The 23358-nt window shown below is 34.0% G+C and overlaps 1 protein-coding gene across 1 annotated transcript in view; it reads left to right on the top strand.

The window, feature by feature from the left end:
- Positions 1-411: 411 nt before the first annotated feature.
- Positions 412-23358, top strand: part of EFR3A (EFR3 homolog A (S. cerevisiae)) — a 72179-nt gene continuing 49232 nt past the window's right edge. Inside the window, exons 1-8 of the mRNA XM_011938167.1 lie at positions 412-556; positions 4637-4764; positions 6378-6528; positions 9880-10001; positions 13710-13859; positions 15631-15768; positions 19389-19467; positions 22731-22866. Of these exons, the coding sequence (XP_011793557.1) occupies positions 4658-4764; positions 6378-6528; positions 9880-10001; positions 13710-13859; positions 15631-15768; positions 19389-19467; positions 22731-22866 (883 nt within the window). The 5' untranslated portion in view covers positions 412-556; positions 4637-4657. The remainder of the gene's footprint in view (positions 557-4636; positions 4765-6377; positions 6529-9879; positions 10002-13709; positions 13860-15630; positions 15769-19388; positions 19468-22730; positions 22867-23358) is intronic.

Raw genomic sequence — 23358 nt, 5'->3', positions numbered from 1 at the left:
AGAGCTAAGATCCAAAGGAGGGAGCCTAGCTAGTTAGAATTAGCAGGGAGACCACTGTGGCTGGCGTAGAGTGGATTGCGACAGGTGGGTGGGGGTATGACGGAGTTGTGGGGAGATGACATCAGAAAGGAGGTAAAGGGGGCATGGACGTTGTTTTCAGTTTGTCAGATGAATTTGGCAGGATGTGTATGCATGTTAAACAAAAATTCTTAGAAGCTGCGTGTCTTTGGAGTAAGGATAAGAAATTTAACTTACTCTTTTCTTAATTCCTGATTACATTTGTATATCTTTATTTGTGGCAGTTTGAATTTTGTATTTTATATAGCCCGTTAATATTCAGAAACTTGAATTTCCAGGTCAGTTTACAATATTAATAATCTCTATATTTCTTGATTTTTTTTTTTTAAACAGGAGTATGCTGTTGCTGTTCCGCTTTGCGTCCTCGCTACAAACGCCTGGTGGACAACATATTCCCTGAAGATCCAAAAGTAATTTGATCTACATCTACTGATCCTTCTCTTTGCTGACCCATTCTGCCCCCGCTGACCTCCCTAAGGTTTCCCTAATTTCGTTTCTCTACTTTTACCCCTACATCTCATCGTTTGTACTACTTTTTTTGTACTTTTCCTTTTTTAACTCTTAAATGATCCATGCTTGCTTGTCTGGTTTTCAGATCCTTTTAGTAGATTAGGCAGAAATCTGGAAAAATGGATAATTGATGTTCTTTTATAGTTTATATAGTGTCTAATTTAAGTAACACTGTCTCATTAATTTATGTTCATTAATTTATGAACCAGTACCAGATTAAACTAAGTGCTCATGATACCACTATGAACAGAGAGAAGGTTTTCTACTCTCATTATGCACATATATAAGTAAATTGGTAATTACAATTTGTTGTGAAAAAATATTGTACTAGACTAATGAAGTATGGGCTGCTACTGGAGTAGATAGGAGTGATACCCAATTTGGGTTGAGAAGAAAGCCTGGAGGAGATAAAATCTAAGCTAAGATCCAAAGAATAAATAGGGATTGTCCTCACAGTTTTTAGAAGAGAACTGAGAGGTAAAGAAAGATGGTTTCAGGCAGAGTTTTTCTTTTTGCTTAAATACTATTTAATTTTTTAATAACAATTATTTTATTTGTGAAGATTACTGGTTTCAAAGCAACTGGCTGGGGTGATTTTGTTTCACATTGCCTCAACCTTTCTAAGACTGCTGTAGTGTCATGTTAAATGAATATGAACAAAAAAAAAGTTACATGGCTTTTGACTTCCAAAATTTGCTTTATTTTAAAATGTAACAACCTGTATAAAGCTTTTAGTTATCTTAACATTAACTTAATGTTGATATATCTTATTTTTAACTAAATCTGTTTAAACTTTCAGTTATGTAGAGGAGGTTAATCAATTAAATATTATTGGCTGCCAGATATCCTGGATAATTTGTGACATATTAAAAATCCTAAGATACAGTACCTGCCTTTAAGGACCTTTCCATCCAGTAACTGACATAAAGCAGAAACATACTAAATATGAAATTACAATGCATAAATCGTCAGTAAAGTAAATCAGGTGGAAAGTTTTTGCCTCTAAAGCAAGGAGGTATCACTGTGGGTTGGGAACCTCCAGGAAGCATTCACAGAGGAAATGAGATTTACTAAGCTTTGAAGGATGTATACCATCTGGAGAGGTAGACAAGATTAGTCTCTTTATTGCAAGTGAGGGGAAAGAGAAAAGACATGGGAAAGTAAGACATATATTTGAAGCCTAGAGCAAGTTATCCATCAGACTTCAAGCAAAGGTTTATATAACCTAATTTTAGAGTGTAAGGGTGGTAATCATGTTGACCATGATTTCTCATTTGAAATTTCAAATGTTATCAGTTAGTACGCTGAATATCCAAATAATTATTCTCCTGAGAAGTCTGGGATATATGGTTACTGAAGGTAAGGTGGAGGCCAGATTTTAGAGGATTGTGAATGACAAGCAAGGCCTCTCTTTAGTCACTTTAACTCATAGGCAGTGAGGGAGCTTTGTACACTTGATCATTGAAATGACCACAGGTAAATTAGAGAAAGAATCCTTGTTTTTGGCAAGGATTTATATAAAATTTATTTAAATAGCAGTCTTTAAAATTAGATTTTAAAAAAGGAAAAGATCTGCATGAACCTTGAATACATATGGCAAACATTACTCAATTTGCCATATTTCTTATTTTTAATTTATTAAAACAAACAAATCTTGTGTTACGTCCATAATGGGTCAGACAGTAGGTACCCAAACACAGAAGCAAACATGTCATAGTCCCTGCCTTGAAAGAAAAATCCAGTAAGGGGGACAGATAAACAATTTCTTAAAATTAGTAGCCAGATGATCTTGGGCAAGTCCCTTGGTTTCTCATCATGTAATGGAAGTAATAAATAGTACCAGTCTCATAATGTTCTCATGAAGACTAAATAAGTTAATGCAGCTCTTTGCTCACTGTTGCTTTCCTAATGTCTATCATAGTGCCTGACACATTGTTGGCACTCAATGTTTGTTTAATGAATGAAAAGATGATCTGATAAAATATAATAGTGGAGATAAGTACTGTGAGCTAAAAGAACATGTAGTTGGAACATCTCACCCAAACTTGAAGTGGGGGTTGTTGGGAGGGTGCAGCACATTTTTGGAAGAAGCTGAGACCTAAAGGATGAGTAGGAATTATCCATGTGAACTGGAGAAGGGTTCCTGGGCAAAGAGATGAGTTGAGTGAAAGAAGTCTTGCATAAAAGATATGATTTGTAAACTGTGTGATTCTATTTAAGTCAGATGCATGCTGATTCATAGTGATAAAAAGCAGAGCAATGGTTGCCTGAAGAGGGAGAAGTGGCCTGCAAAGGACATAGGGAATCTTTTGTAAACGATGAAAAGGTTCTGTACATGTTGAACATCCCTAATCCAAAAATCTGAAATCTGAAATGCTCCAAAATCCAAAACTTTTTGAGCACTGACATGATACTCAAAGGAAATGCTCACTGGAGCATTTTGGATTTTGAATTTTTGAATTAGGGTTATCTAAGTGGTTAAGTATCTGCAAATATTTCAAAATCTGAAAAAATACCCAAAGTTGAAAGCACTACTGATCCCAAGCATTTTGGATGAGGTATCCCCAACCCGTATCTTATTTTTAGCAGTGTCTTCACAGTTGTATACAAATGTCACATTTCCAATTATATACTGTAAGTCAATGCAGTTATTTATATATGGATTATCCCTCAATAAAATTAGTAAGGGATTAAAAATATAGGAGAGACACAATTGTATTTAAATGATGATGTGGAGGAACTGATACAGAGGGAGAGGTCGAAGAACTAGGAATAAGAGAGGCTAACTGATAGAGCCAGATCATGGAACTGTGTGTGGAAGACAGCTAGAGCAGAGGCAAACCAATTCCTCCTGGACAGGAAAACTAGATTCCTTCACTTTGCCTAGGGCAGGGTTTCTCAACTTAGACTTCAGTTGACATTTTGGTCTAGATAATTACTTACTTTTGGGGGCTATTTTGTGCATTGAGAGATATTTAGAAACATCCCTGGCCTCTACCTACTAGATCCCAGTACCCACCTTCACCTATCTATGACAACCCGTAATGCCTTTAGACATTGCCCTAGAGGGGCTCAGTTACCCCTGGTTAAGATCTACTGGCCTAGCAGGCATTGAGAAAGCAGGGATGTTTTGCCAGTAAATACTAATCTGATGGCTTCCACCTTCTCCGAGAAAGAGAAGAGCTCATTTGCTGTCTGAGAGAGGAGAGAGGCACAAAGTAGCAAGTTTGAGGAAAACGGAGTAGGTGCAGAATATGAGGGGGTAACTCAACTAGGAAAACAGCAAAATAGCCAAAGAACATTGAGGGACCAGTTGAAGGTGAAAACACACATCTACACAATTTTTGTTGTAGATTCTAACATAGTTTTCCCTTTTTCTCTTCTCACCTATTTCAATATTCCTAAGCAACACTTACTTGGGTTATATATGGCCAAGAAACTTATGTGGTAATTGGGGAGAATGTATGCACCTGTTGCACATCATCTTTTAAAAGGCAGCGACAAATGACTATTTTAGAATCCCATATCAGGGACCTGTTGTTGCTTTTTAAATATGTTGAATAAGTATAGATTCTACAGCTCTGAATACCTTCTCGTTTATTAATTACAACCAAAACTTATAATGATATCACTGACTTCTGAATCATTAAAAAAGCCATATGTTGACTATCGTGGAAGTAAATGAGTAAAACAAGCTTAATAACATTTCACATTTTTAAACTGAAACAAATTTTGTTTGAAATCTTTTTACATCTATATCCCATTGCCTAGATACTACAGATAATTGAGCTATGTCTCTATAAAGGAAGATGTTAAGAGTCTAATTTACTGTTTGTGTTTTACGTAAATGGGGCATTTAAAAAAATGTTTTGAAAGTTCTATGTATCCATCATGGTGAATATTAGCGCTAAGGAGGTTATGTACAGAAGGGTTATTCATAAATACCATTTAAGCCCCAATCCAAAAAGTGAAAATGTAAAGCAGGCAACACTTAAAAATAGAATACGCATGAAAATATAATCTGTCTTGTTATTCTTATTATTTTTAGGATGGCCTTGTGAAAGCTGATATGGAGAAATTGACATTTTATGCAGTATCTGCTCCAGAGAAACTGGATCGAATTGGTTCTTACCTGGCAGAAAGGTTGAGCAGGGATGTTGTCAGACATCGTTCTGGGTAAGGAAACTAAAGGCTGCTAAAATAGTATCTTTGGAAAATTCTTTCTAGACTTTTAAATCATTCTATAGATTATTTTGCAGTTTATTGCAACAAAGATAATATATAGAGGATAAAACATTGTAATATTATACAAAGAAATGTATAGTACTCTGATAGATGCTGTGGCTTTTATTACTTTCCTGGTGGTCAGGTTTTGTGAGTTGTGTTAGACTATGTTAGTTTCCTGAGTTACCTTTAGCTTGTGACTGTTGATTTTTGAGACTTTTCTAATGGGAAATAGTAGAAATTGACTCACTTAGTCTATCAGTGCAATACTGTAATTTAAAAATCAATCTCTAAATTGAAAACAAACAGAAAGATCCTGTTAACCAGATGATTTTTTTTTTCCACACAGCTTCAGTTTTACCTCTCAGAGGAGTAATAAAGAACTGTGTTAGGCTTAGGTATCAAAGCCCAAGAAATTCAAGCATGCTGATTTGGAACTGTGCTAGCTCTGCTCCTACTGAGAAATAGAAGTCTACTGTCCTGCTATAGTCTCTGTGGTCGCACAAGAATCACTTTGCAATTTGGATTATAAATACTTTCTCATTCTGCCATTTTATGGTCCAAGTTTATTGGAGTATTCTATTCTCCAAGTGATATATTAGCTTTCTGTACCTTTGCGTTGTTACCACTTAGAACATTTTAGTAAGTCATGGCACACATAGCTTTATGGTTGATTGTTGAAGGAAAAGTGTCTAAAGACTGAATTTTAATTGTTTTTTAGATTTACCCTTTAAAAATTGATACATGATATTTTACATATTTATGGAGTACATGTGAGTATTTTTCACATGTACAGAATGTGTAAAGATCAAGTCAGGGTATTTGGGCTATCCGTCACCTCAATTTGTCATTTCTGTGTGTTGGGAATATTTCAAGTCCTTTTCTAGCTACTCTGAGATATACAGTACATTGTTGCTAACTTTAGTCACCCTACTGTGCGATTGAATATTAGAACTACTTCTTTTATCTGATTTTGTAAGTTTGTATTCATTAATCAAACTCTCTTCATCCCTCCACACCCTGCCCCCCCAGCCCCACTTACATGCCCTTCCTAGCCTCTGGTGTCTGTCTGAATTTTAAGTACAAGATGTAAAATCTGATGAATTGTAAAGTAATATTTATGAGGTTTTTAAAATAATGTTCTGTTGCTGATAGTGTTTTATCTACTCACATTTAGACATATAAGTAGATTATATTGGAAATTGTCACATTACTATAATAATTATTTTGGGTCAGATACAAGTAAATATGGTTGAAAGTCTGGAAAATAGAAAATGTCCATATTTACAAAGAAAAATATACACAAAGTTAATGTTAAAGAAGCTCAGATAGTTAAGGAGAAAATGGAGGAATACAGTGTATATTTTCTGTATACTTTGATAAAAGGATTATTTTATAACCAAGATGTTAGTGCTGAGAATTAAGATTTTACTTAGGAGTTACTAAATTTGGATTTCTTTCTTCAGTGTATTTCAATAGAGTTATTTCAGTTCTTCCAATGGAAAGCACTTAGGAGAATTAAGAGACATAGAAATGCTTTGACATTATTTTTCTCCTACACGTAGGTATGTTTTGATTGCTATGGAGGCACTGGACCAACTTCTCATGGCTTGCCATTCTCAAAGCATTAAGCCATTTGTAGAAAGCTTTCTTCATATGGTGGCAAAGCTGCTGGAATCGGGGGAACCAAAGCTTCAAGTTCTTGGAACAAATTCTGTGAGTAAAACTATTCTGTAGCTAAATTTATGTTTAATTAGCATATCTAGAATTAATTGCTTCTTAGAATGACTTTACCTGGTAAAGACGAATTCCCTGAATAGGGCATTTGAACAGTCAACACAAATTAAGATAATTAGAATACTTTGCCGCTCACTTTTTCTGCTGTTTCTTGTAAAATCTGTGGTATTAACTGATAGAATATCTGCCTGTAAATGAATACATACCTGTCATTTTTATTTTCTCTTGGTCTTTTATTGCAACACTCACTTTGTGTCCTACATTCCTTCTGAGTTTCATGCCTTTTCATTAATTAAGGTTGTTTACATTTTTATGGCTAGTATGAATAATGCTGCTATGAAGATTTGTGTACAGGTTTTTGTGTGGATGTCTGTTTTTCATTCTCTTGGGTATATACTTAGTAGTGTAATTGCTGAGTCATGTGGTAACTGTGTTTAACTTTTTTCCAAAGTGGTTGCATTATTTTACATTCCCACCACCAACATGTGAGTGTTGTTTCTCCACATCCTCATCAGTACTTGTTATTGTCTATCTGTTTTTATTTTAACCATCCTAGAGGGTCTGAAGTGGTATCTCATTGTGGTTTTGATTTTCATTTCCCTAATGACTAATGGCAAAACTTTGCATGTGCTCATTGACTCTTGGGTATATTTTCTTTAGAGAAATGTCTGTTCAAATCCTTTCCCTCCTTTTTTCAATTGTCTTTTTATTGTTGAGTTGTAAAAGTTCTTTATATATTCTTGGTAAGAGTTATTTATCAGATACATAATTTGCAGATATCTTCTCCAATTCTATGGTTTTGTCTTTTCACTTTCTTCATGGTATGCTTTGAGTCACTAAAGTTTTGATTTTGATGAAGTTCAATTGCTTTTTTCTTCCTTTTGTTGGTGTGTGTGGGTGTGTATGTGTGTTGAGGGGGAGTGGTGGGCAGGTATGCTTTCAGTTTCATATCTAAGAAACTATTGCCTAATCCAAGATCACAGAGGTTTACTCTCATAGTTTCTTCTAAAGAGTTTCACAGTTTAGGTTTGTATTTAATAATCCGTTTTGAGTTAGCTTTTTTATGTGGTGTGAATTCAGCATTCAGCTTTATCCACATTTTGCATGTGGATATTTAACTATGCCATTACTATCCGTTGAAAAGGCTATTTTCCTTTGAATGGTCTTGAATGGTCTTAAAAATAAATTTACCATAGAAGTTAAGGTTTTGTGTGTTTATTCTTTTTTAGACTGCTTCTGAACTATTTCTGCTCGCCACATTCATTTTCCTCTCTCTTGAACCATTGTCCCTTAAAATAAGTTTGGGGAAAGCATACCTACTTTATAAAGAAAATACAGTGGTAATATTTATTCTCTTGTCTTTAGTTTCATTGTATCACCTTCAGTCTTTCAGTTCCAACTTCTTCTCTGAGAAGCTTTAAGGCGTTCAACCTACATGAATACTGTATGTTTCCATTCAGAGTTTTAATAAAAAAATAACAGAATCATATATTACCTGCTATTGTTTATGGATAACTATTTTCTGGTATAGGACAGGAAGAGGAAGTATACAAAATGCTGACAGTACAGATTCCAGAGTCTGACCACCCCAGTTTGAACTACGCCTGTACCGCTTTCTAACTGTATACCTTGAGCAAGTTATTGATTCTCTCCTTACCTTGGTTTTTCATCTGTGAAATGAGGATAATGAGAATACCAATCTCACAGGATTGTTGTGTGACATGAGTTGATATATATGAAGCACTTGGAAGAGTGCATGGCACTGTTATTACTGGTAGCAGGAGCATTAAATAAGCCCTCATTCAAAACTCTTAATATGATTTTTTTCACTTACTTCAGCAGGAATATATTGGGTATTTCCAAATGCATTTAGATGATGTGACAAGCTTAGTTTCAGGCAAGGTAGCTACTTAGGCTACTCCGGTTTTGTTTACATTAAGTGAGGAACATTTTGGGGAAGTGGCTTACTAGCTAGGGGGAGAATTTTAGTATACATTTCCAGAAATGTCTTTCCTTTCACCCAGCAATGCCGTTAGATTGTTTTAATGAGTCGTTTGGGCAAAAGGCCAAATTCCCCAGTTACCTACCTTAATTTGAGTGAATTTTATTAAATGAAATGCCATATTATCTTGACCAACATTAATTACCTAGTATTTATTAGTGGTCTAATTTTCTTAGTGTTGCTGAGTGCCTTATGTTGTCGAGCACGACCAGTACTAATTTAAAATTTATTAATGGTCTTCGTACAGTTTAATTTGTTGACATTTTCCTCTTCATGCTAATGCAAACTCAATATGACAGTAATAGATGCAATGTATTTCGGTTCTCCTTTGTTTCAAAAACTGTGCTAGATACTTTTTGTTTTTACCTCTTTTTTATTGTAAACTGTTTCAAATATAGAAAAGTGTGGAGCATAATATAGTATAGCTGTATACCTACTGATTCAAGAAAGAAAAATATTAAATAATATCAATAAATAATATATAATTTTTGTTATAAATAATAATACATAATGGTAATACATGTTCATGCCATGCAACATTGGTTCATATTTTTAAAGAAATAATACAGTATATGCTAGATATTTTACATATATTATGTCATGATTCTCGAAAACCCTTCAAGCTTAGAAATATTATTTTCATTTTATAGATGAGGAATTACAGCTAAATAACTTGTCCAAAGACACAGTGAAGTAATGCTGTATATAATAGGGGGATTCAATCTTAGGCCTTTCTTACTTCAAAGCTTGCGTTCTTTGTGCAATGATAAATACATTGTCATTATTATGGATTAAGATTTAGGGAAAGCATAGATTACGTTTCTTCTTTTTTCTTCCTCTTGTTTTCTAAAAGTTTATTATTAAAAAGTTTCTTTTGGATTGGGTGCAGTGGTTTATGCCTTTAATCTGGGTGCTTTGGGAGGCCAAGGCAGGAGGATCATTTGAGGCCAGGAGTTCAGGAGCAGCCTGGGCAACATAGCGAAACCCCCATTGTTACAAAAATAAAATTAAATCAAAAAATTAGACAAGTTTGGTGGTGCATGCCTGTAGTCCTGACGCCGTGGGAGGCTGAGGTGGGAGGATTACTTGAGCCTAGGAATTCAAGGCCCAGTGAGCTATGGTCACACCACTGCACTGCAGCCTGGGCAATACAGCAAGACCCTATCTCAAGAAAAGAAAGTTTCTTCTGTATTAACGTCGTATTTGATATTTTGTTTGTTTCTTATTTTTATATCGCTTGTTAATATGGTGGTGTATGAAATTAAATGTCTTTGGTCCACACTTTCAAGAAGGTAATATATATTGTTTATATTATTTGTGTTTTTTAGTTTGTCAAATTTGCAAATATTGAAGAAGACACACCATCCTATCACAGACGTTATGACTTTTTTGTGTCTCGATTCAGTGCCATGTGTCATTCCTGTCATAGTGATCCAGAAATACGAACAGAGTATGTATTTTTTTACTTTATGATCTATAGTCAATAATTTAGAGATGAATATTGTGTTTATATGTTACATAATGATTACCAGAGGAAACAAGAATATGGCTGAAATACGGCTTTCCATTGCTGTTAGAAGCTATAATTACTGACTGAAGTAGCAAAATGGGAATGGCTTTCCAGCTCACTAAAATGCAGTCTTTACTGTTGCCTGGAATGTCTCCTCATGCTCTGCTTACTCTGTCAGATCCTGTCCTTCTATCATTTCTTCCTGCTTGTGCTCTAATCCTGCCACGTGGGTCTCCTTGCCATTTCTTGAACACTTTAGTCACACTTCTCCTCAGGCCCTTTGGACACATTGGTCTTGGTCCAAAAAACAATTCCCTAGTGCCCACATGGCTTGTTACTTCACTTTGTTCAGATTTCTGCTCAAATGACACCTTATCACAAGAACCCTCCCCAGCCACCCTTTATTAATGTCACCCCTCTCATTCCATCCCTAGTTATCTTTATCTTTTTATCATGTATCTCTTTGTTTCTTGCTCCTCTATGGAATATAAATTCCAGGAGGGTAAGGACTTTGGTTTGAGGACTGCAGTATTGCCAATACTTTGAATAGGGCCTGGTACATAGTAGGCTCTCAGTTAGTACTTTTTGAGTGAATAAATAGATAAATGGAATGAATGTATGTTACTGAATCACTATCCATCTGAGGTTGTCATGACAACTATCTTGGACATTTTTAAACATTTCTTCTAGATGTATCCTACTAAAAATCTGGAGTCAAATATTTTATAAACTCAATCTGTAGGTGGATAGAATGAGAAATACAGAAATGAGAAACTTTAAGAATTAAAGTCAAAATGACTTTGGGAAACGTAGAAACTAATTTGAGCGTTACTATCTTACATCTAAAAACCAACAAATCAGCCAGGATTTAAAGTTACTGTGGGCAGTTGATAATCAAGATATAGAATGCTTTATAATTTTTACTTTTATTTTAAAATAAATAAAGGAATGTACAGAAATATTACTAGCTTTTAGTTAAAGCATACAAGCTACAGTGCTGGTTTACATGAAACAAAAATAAGTATAAATGTTATTTTAACTTGGAGAAAGAAAGTTTAAAGGTGATTAAATCGTTATTTTCAGGTATAAGATTTATTTTTGTGATGCTGGTGGTATAATTTTTGGTCAGTAGAGTATAGGCCATTTAGAGTCCTGCTATTTTTCCTTTATTATGAAGTGTAAAGCCTTCTCAGAGGTGAAAAACACTATAATTACCTTATAAGAATTAGTTTTCTGTTTGTCTCCATCACCAGGACAATTCTTTTTTCTCTCTCTCAAGGATATTTTTTAAATGTTTATGAGACTGTTCTCTCTCTTGAGAGGCTAATAAGTTTTAAATGGGGCAAAAAGATACAAAGATTAGCTAAAGAAAATGGCAATTTTTTCAAGATTTTAACATTTTTGCTTTCTTTCAAAATATAGAAAATATCTGGAATGTAGTATGTTTTTTCTAAATATCATTCCCTAGTGAAATATCTTGTCTTTTGAATGTAGTTTTACCTGTTTTTCATTACTGCTTCCAAGAAAAACTTCCAGATTTTCTGTAAACCAATGAAAGGACTTATAGTACGTTTTGCTAATTCTATGTCTTTCCAATATTATATCATATTTAAAGTTCCATAATACCAAAATTTTATTTAAATTCCTGTAAAACAAATGAGCAAACTAAAATGCTATTTAATATAAAATACTTAGTTTGATTATTTTTGCTTTACCTTAAATAAAAGCCCTTTTGATTTTCTTTAAGTATATTTATATTCTGAGTTCTAACTTAGATAAATCATTAGTCCCTTTATTTTTTTTACCAAGCTCTTATCAAGTAGAACTCCAGGGGACATGGACAGTAGGAGATGGAGCTGGTAAATATTAGGATTTTCTTATTTTCTTTGAAGAACTGGTTCCCACTTGTAGCATCACAATCTTAATCTCTAACTCTGATTTTCTGAAGACACTTCAGCTGTGGTAGAAATTACCACCACCGTCACCATCATTGTCATCATCCTCATCATGGTTAGCAGCAAACAGGAACAGCTAACACTTAGTGCTTACTGTGTGCCAATTATTGTTTAACCACTTTACATGAATTAACTCATTTAAATTACTCAGCATTTCTATGCTGTAGATGTGACAGTTGTTCTATTTTACTGATGGGAAAGCTGTAGAATTCCTTTTGGGGGATCATGGCTAGAATGTGCTGATTAGTCTAGATGTTAGATCTGGATAGGATGAAGCTGTGTAGCTGTAGTAGCTATTGGTAGTTACCACCACCACCACCCTTTAACCTTGAACAAGGGCACCACCATCTGCTGCTGCATCATTTAGGCTGCTGTCTCACAAGGCATGATACAAGTTTCATCTTGTTTGTTCATGTGCTCCATGCCACCTTGTGCTTGGCCTTCTCATCACCCAAGGTGTAGCAGCAGGTATGTAAAGCAGGCACCTTTTGGAGCAGTGTTAGGCCTTGCCCACTGTGATAGCTGCACCAGAATCTCTCTCATAAATCTTCTTTATGTTTTAAAAAGTAGCATGTATAGACACAGCTTTGAAATAGGCAAAATTTGCCTTTGTGTCTTCCAATTCATTTTTCTCACCTGTTCAGTATCATATTACTGCCCCCTCCCATTCTCCATCTGCTACTCTTGAATGCCTGCATTATTTTGCCATGGGGATGTAAAGCAATGTCACCTCCCTCTCCATATCTTCTATTCTTTAAACCTATTTACTGTTTTTGGAAGACAATGCGAGGTAAACTGAATAAACACCTAATTGGTGAGTATTTTAGACAATAGAAAGAAAGGAAGTAAATAGCCATCATATTTGACCAGAAGGAACATGTTTTGAGACTAATTGGGCCACCGAGTTAGCTCTGCTTGAGATTTTGTACTGTTACAGTTTTTAGAAACTGTTTACAAGTCACTTTTCTTCTCATTCTTGAACCTATAGATTTTTATTTTCTTTTGCTTTTTTGAAGAAGTATAAGGAAGAGCTTGAGGAGGTTTGGTGCTGTGATCTGGGATGGGAGGATAAGGCAGCATTCTGTCACTACTATACTGATACATTTTAAGTCACATTATCCGATTATTATATGATAATGTGTATGTGTTTATAGACACATTTGTATATATATGGCTGAGGTTATCTGTGCTCCATTTCTATAGTTCTTATTTGTAATACCTTTTAAAAGAACCAGCTTAGTCTTCTGTCTAGGTGGACTAAGGGAGTTGAAGGGCTGTTAGGGAGGAACAGTGAGAAGTCTGAAGAAGCGTGAAGGGTGTTCAGAACAGGGAAATCCTGTTTTCTCTCAGCTCTTAAGACTTCCAGGTAAGAAATGGAGTATCATTATCATTTTAAGAAAACCTATGTTGTTGATTTTTTAAAATAGAAAAATAGATATTTCTGTATTTTAGAGTCCTTTTAACTTTTTAAGTGCTGATTTTAAAAACATGATATTTAAAGTAAGCCTTTTTGGGGCATATCTCTGTGTCTGTTAAATTTTTGAGATTTACTTTCTTAGACTTGTGTGTTATTTTAAGATATTTTATTGATAAGATAACAGTATTTACTTGATATCCATTCTCTTAGGCAAACAGACTTATTCAAATAATTTTTTTATGGCTCATTTTCTTCCCTTTTTTTTTTTTTATATAGGATACGAATTGCTGGAATTAGAGGTATTCAAGGTGTGGTTCGCAAAACAGTTAACGATGAACTTCGGGCCACAATTTGGGAACCTCAGCATATGGATAAGATTGTTCCATCCCTCCTGTTTAACATGCAAAAGATAGAAGAAGTTGACAGGTATTTAAAAAGATACTATTGTTGAGACTGTTACTTTTATATATATGTATGTGTGTTTGCTAGGATAAGAATGTTTTGTCTTTAGTACTCTGTAAAAACTAATCTCATAAAGTTAAATGAGTTTAGAAATATGTACCTTTCTGAAAAAATTTTTAGTCTGTGGTGATCACATTAGGCTTATAGTAGACTACAGAATATTACTCATACACTTCTTTCTTTTAGAATAAGTTTACAGTTTATTTGCCACTAGTTATTGAATATTCAAATTGCCGTTTTAATGAATACTTCTTAAAGTTACAAATGTGAGAAACAGAAATTATAACTTTACTTTTGTTAATCTGAAAGATTCAGCATACTTTTGCACAGGGAGTTAGAACTAACCAAAATAATAATGATAATGATAATAATAGCTACCTAAACTGTATTTTATTTTTTCAACAAAATGGTTAGACACTGTTCATACTTGATTTGTCCTAAGATATTTTGGAATTGAATATTGTTTTGGGATTTATGCTCATTTTTTCTTTTTCCCCTACAATATTCACTTGCAGTTAGAATTCTGTACTTTATTCCACTTTTTCAAATACTGGAAGCATGCTTATCCCCCACATTTTTGTTGCCATACACACAGATAATGAGTTAATAAACGAATAGTAAAATATTATAAATAATATTTTTAACATTTAATATAAATAATATATTAATAAATATTTCAGAAGCAATATTCTCCAATGGCTTATTATCATGACTTTCCTGGTTCTTGCAGTTTGAGGAGGAAAATTTGAATCAAATTTAAAAGTGATTCAATCTGTAGTTCTAAATTTACATTTTATTTATGATTTTAGTGATTATATGTCTAGTAGCAACATAAAAGTAGTCTAGAAATGATATGTAGTTGATAACTGTATGGTAACACTTAAACATTGATGATAATTTACAGTAATTACAGAAAGGATTCATGCTAAATTCCTTAGATGTGACTGTCTCCACTTTTGAGAACCTTTCCTAAAGTGTGAAACTTGATGTATTTTAGCACTATCTGTGTTTTCCTATTCTTGGTACTGTAGCTGAGGTGAAAGTTTCCTTATCTCAAATATTTATTATTTAAAGGATCACTAGCTAGTTGGGAACCCATTTTCCATAATTATGGCTCTTGAAGTCCAGGATTAGCATAAGTAAAATACCAGAAAGAGCTCATTGGTTGTCAATTCTTAAGAAATTACATTTTTTCGTGATATAATCCCAGTGCCACATACACATTTTTAGAATTATTATTCATAAATTCGTTAGCCTAAAATAATGTTTCAGGATGTGAATAGAATATTGTCTGCTGAAGACAGCTACATATACAGATATTCTAATTAGCTTTTAAATTTTATTTTTCATTTACAGGCTATGTCATAGTTTTTCACTTTATTTTTGCCCATTTACAGTTAAATTAAGGATACCTAAAGATGGTCTCTGGGCCCTGTGTTCTTTCTAAGATTTTGCTGTAAATATAGAAAAGTTGAATGAAAGTGAATAGCAAGCTGCTGAGTATAAGAGACATTCTGTTAGAAATAATTTGCACAGCCAAGTTTATTTCTTCAGTTTGAAAGAGTGTATGATTCATTTTGGTAGTGTTAAATTCATGAAATTAGAATTAAGCTTTATATTTGCTGGAGGATAAAAAGAAAATGCCATTTTAACATTTCTAAAAAGTAAAGTGTATTGTTTATTAGAACTAATATTAAAATTCTTGTGTTTTTCTTTATTTCTCATTCTTTTTTAGTCGCATAGGCCCTCCTTCTTCTCCTTCTGCAACTGACAAAGAAGAGAATCCTGCTGTGCTGGCTGAAAATTGTTTCAGAGAACTGCTGGGTCGAGCAACTTTTGGGAATATGAATAATGCTGTTAGACCAGTTTTTGCGTAAGTAGTTTTTCCTGGTTATTTGTGACTTTGCTGTATTAATTCTGTGTTAACTTATTTATAGAGGACAACTACTTTTTTACTTGCATGAGTGAGTTATTAATGGAACCAATGTAACGTTGTAGAAGTAATACAGGACTGAGTCATGCATGATATGTTTGAACAGTGGTTCAATTACTTATTTAGCTTTTTCCCTTTAAGTATGAAGTATAGTAATATGTTTAATATCATGGGCATTGTTTAACTTGAGTATCTATTTACAGACCTTGAAATGCATATGTGCAGTGAAGTATTTAAACAAACAGTGTCTAAGTATGATGTATCTTCTTCTACTAACTTTGATGGTCAGTTTTTCCTAGTCACTGGCTTCTATTTATTAGCTGTCTTTTTGCCATGGCTGGGCTGCCTTAGATCACATTCCCATCCCTGAGTAAATTCATCTTTTACATAGTGATTAATCAGAGCAAGAATATTAAATATCTCATTGGTACTTTCATGCTCTCCTCCCAGCCAAATACGTTAATGAGCTTTGAGTTTCTCCACATAGACATGATCTCTCAAGCCTTGTCAGGGCGCTGTGTTTCTAACTCAGTCACCAGATGATAGATCTACTATAAAATATTCTATGTAATTTCTAGACGTTTTTGCTAGTCTTTCTTTTGTTAAAATTCACCTTGTCCTTTTCTCCTTCTGACTGTAATAGTGGCTTTATAGAATATATACGGTATTCCTAGTGTAACATCCAGAATTCTTTAGGACAGATGGATGTTCGTAGCCTGGAGTTCAAAGTTGAACCTTAGTTACAAGAATCTATAAATCACAAAATTATATTAAAAATTAGAGAATCATTAGATTTTCAAAGGGATCTATGTTTCCTCCCACCTCCAAAATATTGAGATCTACTGTTTAAATGTTCTGTAAACTTATGGAAATGCTACTAAAAATTAATCAGAATTATGCCAAATATACCAAGGGCAAATTTATTTTTTTAATATCCAGCTAGACGTGCTGACTTAACATCAGAATTCCATTTTTTTATCTTAATACTTTTAGAACTAATCTATAAGACCTTAAAAATCTAGAGAGCCAGCTTGGAAGAAAGAATTTACCAAATAAGCTGTACTTGAGTTGAATAACATGAACTGAGTTATGTTCCTTTCTATATAGAACTTGAAATTTCTGATCATGTATTAGTTGATTACATTAATCTTAAGTAAACGTGATTACACATTAGCTGTTTAGTTAATTAAATATTAAATGCCCTCTGCAAGTAAGGTGCCAGATATTTTGGGAATATATGCATTAATAACAAATTTGATGGGTGATTGACATGCATAATATTTATAAAATATATGGATTATGAGAAAAGGACAAAAAGTGCTCTAGTAGTTCAAAACAAATAATTGATGTCTAATTTAAGAATTTAGGGCCAGTGTCTTTTTTTTTTTGAGACAGAGTTCACTCTTGTTTCCCAGGCTGGAGTGCAATGGCATGATCTTGGCTCACCACAACCTCCGCCTCCTGGGTTCCAGCGATTCTCCTGCCTCAGCCTCCCGAGTAGCTGGGATTATAGGCGTGCGCCAGCATGCCTGGCTAATTTTGTATTTTTAGTAGAGATGGGGTTTCACCATGTTGTTGAGGCTGGTCTCGAACTCCCAACCTCAGGTGATCCACCTACCTTTGCCTCCCATGTGCTGGGGTTACAGGCATGAACCACAGCACCCTGCCAGGGCCAGTATCTTTTAATGTAAATGAAGGTAGTTATCAAAAACTGCTCTGGAAATTGTTTTTTATTTGTAAAGAATGCTTTTGTTTGACATTGAAGTAGATTTTTAATTTCAATTATTATTTGAGTAAAGAAAATCAAGGATTTAAAAGAAATTTTGAATATCATATTTTTAATCAACAGTAAGTACAAGACACTGATAATGTTGGCTGGAGTGTTGTATATAGTTTAGGGGTTACAGTGACATAAGAGGGAAAACATTTAGACTGTACTATAGAGATCTTAAAATTTTATATTTAAGTTTATAGATAATCAGTGGAGACCTTAGCTCAAAGTATAAAGTGGCTCAAATTTCCCTTTGAGAAAGTTAATCAGATAGGGCTGTATAGGACAAATTTGAGCCAGGACCAGTATGTTAGCAGGTTACTGTAATAAAATTCTTGACAAGTAAATTTGCGAACTCTAAGTAATTGGTAGCATGCTTGAAGCGGTAAATAAAGTTTGTTTTTCTGCCTCTTAGCAGATAAATATTGTATTGGACAATATTTAACTTGACTATTGGGTAAGAATCCATAAGATCATGATAATACAGGTCATATTAGCATTAAAGATTTATTTTATATCTTCTGAGAGTGAAGATGGAAGAATTTGACTCAATTATAAGACATAAACTACCCAGTTTATCAGATTCAGGTTAACTGTGCATTTGTTTTCTGCATTTTGTTCTATAAATTTTCTGAATGTGTTTGTATCACTGCCTCTGTCCACTTTATTTTAATTAGTGGGTTTCATTTCTGCCTTCTACTCTTCATTCAGGCATCTTCAGAACAGGTAGCCATGTTCAAATGCTTCTTCGAATGTATAGAGCCTAGAGCATAGTATGTAACACAGTAGACCTTAATAACCATGATGATTCAAGAGGGATTTCATGTCTTTTGTTTTGTACCATTTCCATTTTTAATGACCCAAAAAGTAATTATTACTTTCAAGGAAATATAGGTCATATCAGGATGTGCCGTTTATTAGTTGTATGAACTTGAAAAACTCATTCAACCTCTCTGAGCTCCAATTTTTTCACCTTTGAAAAGATTTGAATGCATGCATTAAGTGGTTTATTTATATGTTAAAATAGAAGCTACCACTTATCAAGTGCTACCGTGCCCTGTGACTATGCTAACCTTATATACTTTATCTTACTTAATCCTTTTACCCTATGAAATGGATGTTGTTATTATCCCCATTTTCCAGGTCAGAGAACTGATCCTTAGAGAAGTCAAGTAACTCACTCATGGACAAGGACATATAGGTAGAAAATGAAGTCAGAATTCAAATTCTCATCGTTTTATTCCTGAACCCATGGTCTAGATTAACCATTAAGGTTGATAGTATATGCCTAGCATAAAGTATATTTTCAACAAATGATAGCTATAATAAAGCTGGTTTTGATGTGGAAGGACAATTTTTAAAATTTAATTTTGATATAGTAGGTGAGAAGTAGATCTGGCAATCTGTGAATATAATCTAAGGCTGTTCCCCTGGTATTTTCCAGCCTTATATTTTTCCTTCCTTCACCCTCTTTCATTCAGATTTACTTGTTAGTTAAAATTACCCTTTGAGAGAAGTAAATTAATTAATCACAACATTAAAAAAACCAGTGAATCAATAAATATTTGTTGATTAAATGTTTATGAAACTATTTCTGGTCCACAGCATTGCTTTAGAAATAGCTTTAATTGCAACATATATTTCATGAAGTTCATTAATTAAGAATTAAATTGAAATCTTGCTTTTCTTTTCGGTAGTATTCTCACTATTAAGCTTTTCCTATTGAGGTTTCTAGAGGAAGAAAGTATAATAAAATAGAAAATTTTAAAGTAATTTTTGTTATTTGCAGGCATTTAGATCATCACAAACTGTGGGATCCCAATGAATTTGCAGTTCACTGCTTTAAAATTATAATGTATTCCATTCAGGTAAGGTTTGATTAGCTATTTACTATATATAAGTAATTTTGGTTCTGTATAGATAAGCACATTATCAAACATGTGGAAAGCTGTAGGATATAAATCATTGCTCTTAATTTAGCTCTTTTGTCTCATACATTTTCATTTGCTACTTATTTTCTTATTTGCTAAGATGAAAAGATAGATCTAATAATAAGGATAACTAAGTCATTCTGTCATGGTTCCCCTCAGAGCCAAGGCCAACACAGACAAGCTTCTTGACAGTCTCCTGCTATCCCCTGATTCATTGAGGGTGTTGTCTTTTAGGGGTTCTGAATTGTCACAGGGATATCTGATCTCATAGCCTGCCTTTCCTGAATGGCTCCTAAGCTTTATATCTAGTCTCCTATGTATACAACCATTTAAATGAGTAGCTTTGGGCACTGGAGAGCTGAAGATGTGCCTGGGACTGCTGCTGGCCTCAGTGTGCACTCACCTTTCCAGATGCTTACCTTCTTGTGGAGTTTAGACTAAGGGACTTTCCTTTCTTGTCACTTTATCTGGATGTCAGAAAGTCTTATATATAGCTGACCTTTGAATAACATGAGTTTCAACTGTTAAGATTCACTTACAGTATAGATTTTTTTTTCCCCAACAAAATGCAGATCGAAAATCTATTATTTGTTGGATTCAAAACCCCACACATATGGGGTTGATTTTTTTCCTCACAGGGCCAACTGCAGGATTTGAGTATGTGCAGATTTTGGTATGGAGTGGGGCTGGAACCTATCCCCAAGTATGTCAAGGGATAGCTATAGTCTAGTATTTTACTCTTGTGTTATGACAGGGTTTGACAATTTGGGAAACCATGTGTAATATTTCTGGAAATGGTAGTATATACTAGAATAGAAATTTCTGTTTATTATCATTGTACAATTAAAACTTTGGATAGCTTTGATTGTTTTAATTGCCGTTTACCATAAACTTGGTGTAGGGATCACTCTTAGGTAATATTTCACCCTCTCTCCATAAAACAAACTAGCTAGTCTTGACCAGGATTTATATCCTTCAGGGTTTACATAGACATAGTTTTAAATATAGTAAAGCATTTGTGGTAAAGGGAAAATATTTTACTTAAAGCCTGTCTTTTATGCTAAATTTATTTCTTGAGGGTAACAAGATGTGATTGAGAGTTGTACTCTGAGATCAGACAGAATTCACTTTTAGGCTCTTCCTTAGGAATTTCTGCATGACCTTAGACAAGTTACTAAAGCGTGCCTTATTTATACTGTGAAGGGCATGGAGTAATTGAGGTGAACCTACCTCCTAGAACTGTTTGCGTATATAATACATATAAAGTACTTAGAAGAGTGCCTGCTTCTGGTCACTTCTGAATGAAATGCTCTTTTGTCATCATTGTTACTATGTTCAATGTTATAGTCATATATTAGCTCAGGAGTCACCAGCTGAAAAGTAGTAATAATAACTAATACATATTAAGCATTTGTCATATAATAGACACAATTTGGGTGCTTTATACAAATGAACTCATTTAATTGCCCCAAGAATCCTATGAATAATTGTTATTGTTTAAATATTATAGATGAGAGAAACTGAGTTACAGGGAGATTAAATAATGCTCTCTTAATCTGAGAGTTATTTAGCTATTAAATCATAGAGTCAGAATTTGAACTTGGGCGAATTTGACTCCAGTGCTTATGTACTTAACCACCACTGTATTACGTTGTGTCTTAAAGCGATTCATCTGTTAGCATTGCTTTAAACTTCGGTGTAAGGGCAAATTTTACCATAGATAAATGAAACCTCACTACACGTGACTTCAACATACTGTATAACATCTTCGCACTTTTCCTTCCTTTCACTCCATATTCTTTTGTTTAATACATGATATCGTTCTTGAGTTGTTCTTTATCAGTAGAATGAACACATGCCCTGGTTTGCTTAGTGTACTCACACTTTATAATTATTGACAATACCTCCTTCACTCTCTGCAGTGTCCTCATTTGGACAATAAATCAAATGGCTACTCTTACCTATAAAGGCAAACTAATAACTGCACAAGGTTCACACATCAGAAGTGTGCAGCTTCCTGGACAAGAAGTTCAGTTTCAGGTTTTGTGTGTGTCTTCCTGCCTAACATTCATCTATTTTAACATAGCTTTAAATGAAAAAAAGTAAAGAGGAAAACACAAACTTAGTTTTTACCTTGGGTGGTTTTAAAAGTAGATGTGTATTATGACAAAAATTTGAGACATACCTAGAGATGAAATCTGCTACTTGATAGAGAAGGAGGGAAACTTTTTGCTTTTGAGCAGAGTAGCCGTTATGCTTAGGGCACTCCTGCTTATCAAACCACACATTCCAAAGGAGAGAAAGTAACCAGCCTGAAAACAGGGTGGGGGGACCTGTCTGAAGGCAAATACAGACAGGGAGATTGAGAGCCAGAGGCGCTTTTTACAGCTTGGTGCTTGATAGTAGACTGATCCTTACTCATGGGTGTAAGTGTAGGTTTTAAAAAAACAAAACTTAGCTACTCTTCAAAAAAAAAAAAAAAACATCTATTCACTGGAATTAAAAATAAACATTTTTTTGGCTATCGTTTTTCTGTTTTATGCCCCAACATCATTCACTATGGTTGATCAGATATATTTATATGTGATAAAATTGCCTTTGTTAATTGTACATCTTTTGATATCTCCTTGATTTAAATTTTGTCAGGTACACATCGATAATATTTTCATTTTGACACTAGCTCTTGATTAGGTGAGTGTTTTGACTGTTTAGATTTTTAGGTATCCTTGTTAAATAGTATTTATCCAGTTTGGGTATGGAAAAAATACTGTGAATGTCATAATTTATGTTTTTTACAAAATTTTGTACTATTAGCAAATCAAAGTGTATAAATGCACTTTGTGAAATTACAGAGAATATAAAGATAATAAAAATTTCTCATAAATCACTTTCTCAGAGGTGGCCAGTATTAATCTTTTTATATATAATTCTAATTTACTGTTTAAAAACTAGATTGAATTTTATTAAACATAGTATTGTGCAGTATGCTTTTTTTCACCCAGAGTGTCATAAATATTTTCCAGCATCTGTGTTTATTCTTCAAAAAAATGACTTTGTATTGTGGCTATTTATTGTCTCATAACATTACCACCAGTCACTAATTAGACATTTATGTGTCAGGTGGTTTTATTCAGTCTTAGGAATTCTGCCAAGGTACATGTACTTGTTTATACATCTTTGTACTGTTTTGTCTCCTTCAGGCTCAGTATTCTCACCATGTGATCCAGGAGATTCTAGGACACCTTGATGCTCGTAAAAAAGATGCTCCTCGGGTTCGGGCAGGTATTATTCAGGTTCTGTTAGAGGCTGTTGCCATTGCTGCTAAAGGTTCCATAGGTGAGTGCCAGTAAATAAAATGTGCATTAATCTGGTTCAAAGTGTTCTTTCAGTAATTATAGCAGTGTATGAAGAACTCTTAAGAATATTTCTATATGTTTTTAGATGTACAATAATTTTTTCTTTTTGAAATTTGGGTTTGTGCAATTATTTTCAGGCTTCTTTAGTGCACAGTTAAGTATTTTCCTTCACATCAATTCCTCCTCCCTTTCCTTCTTCTAATAAAGGTTTTTGAGTATTCACTATATACTGAACATTGGGAGAATGCAGAGACAAGAAACTGATAGTGTACTTGTGATTAGACAGCTCCACCTAATACTGTAATATGTGGCAAGCTTTGATCACATATCACAAAAAAAGCCAGGGTTTGTAGAAGGGAGGGAAAATGGATTAGCACAAGCAAAAATTTTTGTGGCCCTTTTTGGGTAGAATATATAGTGTTAGTTTAGAAGTCAGAGAAGTGGCTTTAAAATTAAGTCGTAGCCAAATTGT

Source organism: Colobus angolensis, unplaced genomic scaffold (genome assembly GCF_000951035.1).
Source record: "Colobus angolensis palliatus isolate OR3802 unplaced genomic scaffold, Cang.pa_1.0 Scaffold17, whole genome shotgun sequence".
In the NCBI taxonomy this organism is placed as follows: domain Eukaryota; kingdom Metazoa; phylum Chordata; class Mammalia; order Primates; family Cercopithecidae; genus Colobus; species Colobus angolensis.
The sequence above is the reverse complement of the archived record's forward strand: the minus strand, read 5'-3'. Positions and strand labels throughout refer to the sequence as shown.